Genomic DNA, 6640 nt, shown 5'->3' with positions numbered 1-6640 from the left:
AAACTAAATTTGCGGCAGTATAATTAGGTGCGCAACGTCACCACTTCTGCCACATCTGTGATGTAATCTGCAGCTACCCATGACGCAAAAAAGCAAAATGGCCGCCGGCCACGACCGACCAACGCAAGCGAGACTTATTAACACCTTTGTGGCAAGTTTTTGACAATTTTCCCAATAACCAGTTGCGTAATCTGTGTCCACGCCTCTCCAAGCCACCTCCCTCAGAAATTGTCTTGGTAGCGTCCGAGCCTCTCCAAGGCACCCTCCTCAGAGAATTGATTTGGTAGCGTCCAAGCCTCTCCCCCAATGCCTATGTGTTATGCGTCCTCAGCGTCCTCTTCAACTCTTTTTATATATAATTGGCTTTTTTTTGGAGTAAAGGAAATGGCGCAGTATCTGTCTCATAACTCTTTTTCGCGGGCGACGCGTTTCGGTGTTAAGCAGTTCGACGAGCGTTCGCCTAGAAACCCGACATTCTCTCCCCCCTCAGAAATTCATCTTGGTAGCGTCCACGCCTCTCCAAGCCACCTCCCTCAGAAAATCGTCTTGGTAGCGTCCGAGCCTCTCCAAGTCAACCCCCTCAGAGAATTGTCTTGGTAGCGCCCAAGCCTTTCCCCTAGTGCCCGTGAGTGCACGCGGCCTCAGCGTCCTCTTCAACTCTGTCTCGCGGGTGACGCGTTTCGGTGTTGAGTCATTAGACGAGCGTTCGCGTGGAAATACTCGGGTGACAAAGGAGCCGGTACTATTAGTTAATAGTGACTTCAGTGCACTTCAAGAAGCGCTTCTGGCACCTCGAGCATCACTGCACTCCAATGGCAACAAATGGTAAGTCTGCACCTGTTCTACTAGTTCTTTCTATGAGCTAGGTGTTCAATAGTAGTGCTTACGCCTACAGAGAGGCATGATTGTATAACTATTTTGGTGGGCGCGATGGATATAATTGCGCACTGGCTGCACCAGGAACCTCATCTTTTCTTGAAATGTAGGTGAACAGCTCCGCCTCGGTCATCCTCCAAATAAAAGCTTATTGCGGGTTGTTGCAGATCAGCTGCACCAAAATGCTATACCTAAGCGTTCTGCGGATAGCGAAAAAACAGCGTTTCTGTATGACAGATTTTGCAGTCTTCCTCAATAGATTGCACCCCACCGCGGTGGCTCAGTGGTTAGGGCGCTCGACAACTGATCCGGAGTTCCCGGGTTCGAACCCGACCGCGGCGGCTGCGTTTTTATGGAGGAAAAACGCTAAGGCGCCCGTGTGCTGTGCGATGTCAGTGCACGTTAAAGATCCCCAGGTGGTCGAAATTATTCCGGAGCCCTCCACTACAGCACCTCTTTCTTCCTTTCTTCTTTAACTTCCTCCCTTATCCCTTCCCATACGGCGCGGTTCAGGTGTCCAACGATATATGAGACAGATACTGTGCCATCTCCTTTCCTCAAAAACCAAACATTATTATTACTCAATAGAATGCGCGGAGAGAAATTATTTTTCGGTGCAAAATACGACCAGTGCTCAACCCAGAATCGAAAAATGTGAGCACTAGCTGTTTTTCTACACTGTTTTTGCCCATGTTTGTAGATAGCTGAATGAGTTTTATTGCATCAACTTTGCGGGATAGAACTTTGGATTATTGACCTATATCGCGTCTATGCTTTATGTGGCAAGCGCGAAGGGGCCTATAGAATTTCGCTTCCAACGAAATGCGACATGAAATCGTAGAGGCCCGTAGAGTGCGATGTCAGTGCAAGTAAAAGAAGCGCAGGGGGTCGCAATTTCCAGACCAGTTCCCAACGGCGTCCCTCACATCCTGTCTCTCTTTTAGATGTTAAATACCCGTAAACCAACTTCGAGGTCCTGGCGTCGCTTGTTTCTTATCGGCGCCGAGCTGTTTGCTCGCTTTGAACGCTGTAAGCGAAGAATGTGGTAAAGGACGTCCTCTTGACAAACCTCCTTCGCTGTCGCAGAGACTCCAACCTGTGCGCGTTATTTGTGCACCGCGTTCCTAGCTGAAGTTCCTGCACGGGGCCCTTGCGCCTTGACCTCGGCAGTGCTTTCATCGCGAATGTCGAGGCACTCTGTCTCTGGATTATGTTGCGCGTCTCTAAGCGCCGCTGCACTGTTTACTGCGCCGGTACCTCTCGTCTATAATTGGCTCTCCACACGTGCGACGCGCATTAATTCCGGGTCGAATCTCCGCTGTCTAAAAATTGAAAATTGAATTTTGTGGAAAGGAAATGGCGCAGTATCTGTCTCAAATCTAGGTGGACACCTGAATTGAATCGCGTCGTAAGGAAAGGGATAAAGGAGGTAATGAAAGAAGAAGGGAAAAAAGAGGTGCTGTAGTGGTGGGGTCACGTGCGATGTCAGTGCATGTTAAAGACGCCATGTGGCCAAAATTATTCTGCAGCCCTCCTCTATCTGTATCCCTCTCCGCGGCGCGTAAGAGTGGAAAAGGAGCGGGCACGAGTGAATGCAAGCACAGGGAAGGAAATGCATGAGGGAGGGTGAAGGGCAGAGAGCGGCTGCCTCCAAACGCGCATGACGCTCGCTTGACCTTACCATTACTGACAAGAGCGAACGCGTCGGCGCTGCTGGAAAGTATGTTCTTTGGTGTGGTGCTGTTTGATTTATTGTGTTTAACATCCCAAAGTGACTCAAGCTATGAGGGACGCCGTAGTGAAGGGTTGCAGAAATTTTGACCACCTGGTCTTTTTTAACAAGCAGTGACGTCGCACAGTATACGGGCCTCCATAATTTCGCCTCAATCAAATTTCCTTGCTTTAATCCGGACACTGTGCGCGGAAGGATCTCATCTCGTTTCCACGTCACTGGGCCCCGTCACTATCTCTCCATCTAGCCTCACTTGTCTCTTTCTACTTTATTTCCGTATACATTCCGGCGGTTACCCAGCCTGTTTCATTTGCGGGATGTATATAGAGCCCCGCGTCTTTGCGAGCTCTCTGTTGGACTCCATTTCTTTACGGTCAGTGTGGTCTTGAATGCTATGATCAGGAAAACCACGCTGAGGCAGTAAATTCTTGTGCAAAAACTCATTTGTGTTCACGGCGAGGGCAGGTGAACACAAACAATGATGATTACAGCGATGGTCGTGCATATGAGTGCTAGCTTGTCAACTTTGCTTGTGGACTTGCTGTATATGATTTTAACGGCGCTGTCTAACATGATTAGACGACGGTTGCTTTGACGCTCGGGTGGAGTTATGAGCGCTTTGTGGTGTGAAAAATGCAGTAGAACGGATTTGAGCTTGTCATCGTGCGGCGCTTTTACATCGAGAGGCCTCATCGAGAGAGGAACCGACATAGAAAAGCTGTATTGTGGCGCTGATGAGTAGTGCGCTTGCTTTGGTCGAGCCGAAAAGTAGTGGTGCTATAATCATGAGCTATATTGACTGCCCACCGAATCATCCATTGCCGCTCCGACAGATTAGTGCCGGAGAGTGCAGCTTTATAAGAGTGCTTGGCTTTCGTTCGAGCCGCTGCGCTTGTCAAGGCCGAACCACAAGGCAGCGTTTCTTCGGTGTCGTGCTAGCGTTTCTGCTACTGGCGTCGCCGAGGCGTAATTTCGGAGCTTCGCGCGAGCCGACGGTAGGGAGTCGCAGATATCTGGCTAGGCCAGGTGTCAGCGTCGCCACCGGAAATACCTCGTATGCGAAGATTGGTGAAAGGTAACGTCTAGCCGCGTGTTGGCAGCTACTTGCAGATCAGTCCTCGCCTCTGTGACGCAACCATGACCCCTGCTGTCCGCATGCTATTGTCCTCCTCGCCACCGCAGTAGGTTCGCGTCGCCCCTGAAGAGCACGATTATCCACTGAAGGAGGATAATTGAGCTGCTTTATCCAACATCTCCGGACATCCTCGTCTGGAGACGTCCCAATATGCTCACGTGTTTGCTCGCCCTCTCCTGCGGGCGTCGAGCGGTAGCGCCGGTAGACGAGACGATGACGCGACGCGGAAGAAACGATGCCTTGTGCACTCCAGCGTTCTTGTAGCGTTCAGACTTCGATTTTTCGCCTTTGTACATTCTTGGCGCTCTCGCTAAGCGACTCATGTGCCACTTCGCTGCTTTTGACAATTGATGCGCGTTCATTGTATGAGTATGTTCATGGTTTGGTGTCGTCACGAGAACGTTCCATCCAATCAGCTTATAAGAAAAAGAATGGTTAATTATATAGAGATTCGAAAAATATCGCAGGAATAATCATGATTTGTTTCTGGGGTAATTTGTTAAAGCCAAAAATGTCCAAAAAGTTGGCGGGGTCTGAGCTTGGCGCCACATTTGAAAACACCTGAAGTGGACGAGTGATGTGTGTGACGGATGCGGTGCAGTGGAAACACTAGAACATCTGCTCCTTCGCTGCTCCGCGTTCGCCGATGCTCGTCGCGATATGCTCGCGGCCTATAGGGCGCAGGGCATACTACCAGACTCCATCAAGACGCTATTGTGGCCGCAGGGCAGTGCGCGCACTCGTGAGCGAACTTTGGTGAGCCTCTGTGCATTCCTCGAACACACGGGCTTGACGTCCCGTCTGTTCTCCGTCAGGTAGTTACACGCAGTGACCGAACGCTCCGCGAGTTCTACCTTGAACGATTAATAACTGGACGCCCCACTCCAGTTGTAACCTACACAGTGCTGTGCGCGTGTGTGATTTAATTTCTCTAAACTGAACTAATCACGCGCACAACCTGGACACATTACTTATTGTGTAAATAGTTTGTACATATTACTTCTCCCCCTGTCCTCTACTCCTGTCCCCTCACCTCTTTCATTTCATTTCTCCATTCTGCCTGCTGTCCTTTATTTCCGCTGCCCCAGCTCAGGTGCTTCAGTATCGATGGCAGATGCCGGGGCTAGCAAAAATCTTTTCCTTCCTTTTTACTATTATTTTTAATAAAACCACTACCACCACCACCTGAAGTGGGCGGAGCTGAAGGGTTGTTGTAAATTTGCAAAAAAAATGGAAGTGGGAGGCGCAGCAGCAAAAGTCGCGCCAAATTTAAAATCTGGAAGTGAGTCCGGAGCTAAGCGTGGCGCGAAATTTGAAAACGAAGCGTGGCGCCAAGTATGAAAACTAAAAATGAAATATTGATGAAAGTTAGATGAAGAAAGGCGAGGGCCTAGGCGTCCATACTTTGGCATTCCTCCAATACGGGTGCCACAGTGACTATATAATTTTTATAACAGTCGCAGTTGCTGCTGACCATGCCGCGCCATGTAGTCGTTTCAGGATGTAATGTTCAAAGGCGTTTAATGATACTTGACGCCGGCTTGTTGCGATCGCGCTCCCCGTCTGATAACCACTAAGCGCGAGGCACACCGCTATGGCTATGACGACTAGGTAAGTCCCATGATCAGGGGCGTTTTAGGCGCCAAACAATGCAGTATGTTTCCCATTGTCTTCTACTAAACAGCTACGTAGATAAATTTAGATCACATCTGGACAGCATGTGACTGCCACTAATCGGAGTATTATGTGTGGATAATGATAATGATACACCACTGCGCCAAATACAAATAACATGTACAGGCATCCGACCTGCCGAAGCTCTATAGGGCTTGAGTGGCAGAGCCAGACAGGCAGCGGAACTGCGCATACATATAAACGGGGCATGATAAGACATTAAACATGCAAATTCTTCCATTTGTATACATGTCCGCAGTCGCCGAGGTGTATACGTGAAAATCAGTGTGTTATTTTAGCGTTAGACATAGATGCGCACATTACTGCCATCAGCATTAGAGCTTCTTCGTGTACGTCGTACTGGTTACTTTCAGCAATTATAGAACTGCACAAAGAAGGCAGGGGATGAGTAGAGGCCAAGAGCGAGCAAGAGAGAGAGAGAAAACTTTATTTGCGACTTGAAGGTTGGGAGTTATGGTACTTTGGCCTTGTGTCCCCCAGTTGGGGGCGAAGTCTTCAGCACAAGAGACGCAAATACGCACACACACAACGCATCTGCGCTTTCTCTAGCAAGTGGTGGAGCTGGCGTCCGCTATGGGTAACGCTGCATTGGAAGCAAAAGAGGAAGCTACCAAAGGGCTAGGCCTAATGAGGCATTCTGTTTCCTTGCCACCGCTCAGAGCCGCAAGGAAGTGCAGGGTGTTCACAGGGAAGATAAGGGGAGATCATCTTGAATTGTTAAAAAAATACGAATATTTCTATTTTGCACGGTATCATATTCGGGATCTATGCACATTCTAAAATACTGGCCAAAAGTTTTGAACGCCTAATTTCACCTACAATTAAAAAAACATACATTTCGCGTCTACGAACGGCGGAAATGGCGATTTCGGAGCAAAATGCGGCAGAATATCGTGCCCATCGCGCCCCATGACCTCGTTTCCGATGGCCGCCATGATGGTTTTGTTTAAAAACTAAGCACCTTTCAACATCCTGGTATTATTGTTGACAGATATTTTTTAAAACGCCCGCATTGCGCTGTATTTTAGGCCTCCGCAACGACTTTAAAATTGCTGGCACGCGCGCATCAAATCCGTTTTTCTCAGTTTCGTGTTTTTCGGAACCGTGACTAGCCTTACGGGAGTTTTTAATACGTTTGTATGGTGCAATTTCAGTTATTGTTCTACCGTTGAATTCTGAAATTACTGAACTGTGGAGCAATG

General features: G+C 48.8%; 1 protein-coding gene across 1 annotated transcript in view; it reads left to right on the top strand.

Annotated features, from left to right (window-relative positions):
* Positions 1-751: 751 nt before the first annotated feature.
* LOC144108617 (uncharacterized) overlaps positions 752-6640 on the top strand; it is a 36829-nt gene continuing 30940 nt past the window's right edge. Inside the window, exon 1 of the mRNA XM_077641809.1 lies at positions 752-825. Coding sequence (XP_077497935.1) covers positions 813-825 — 13 coding nt within the window. The 5' untranslated portion in view covers positions 752-812. The remainder of the gene's footprint in view (positions 826-6640) is intronic.

This window comes from Amblyomma americanum, chromosome 10 (assembly GCF_052857255.1).
Source record: "Amblyomma americanum isolate KBUSLIRL-KWMA chromosome 10, ASM5285725v1, whole genome shotgun sequence".
Lineage (NCBI taxonomy): Eukaryota > Metazoa > Arthropoda > Arachnida > Ixodida > Ixodidae > Amblyomma > Amblyomma americanum.
Note: the sequence above shows the minus strand (reverse complement) of the source record. Positions and strands in the feature narration are given on the sequence as shown.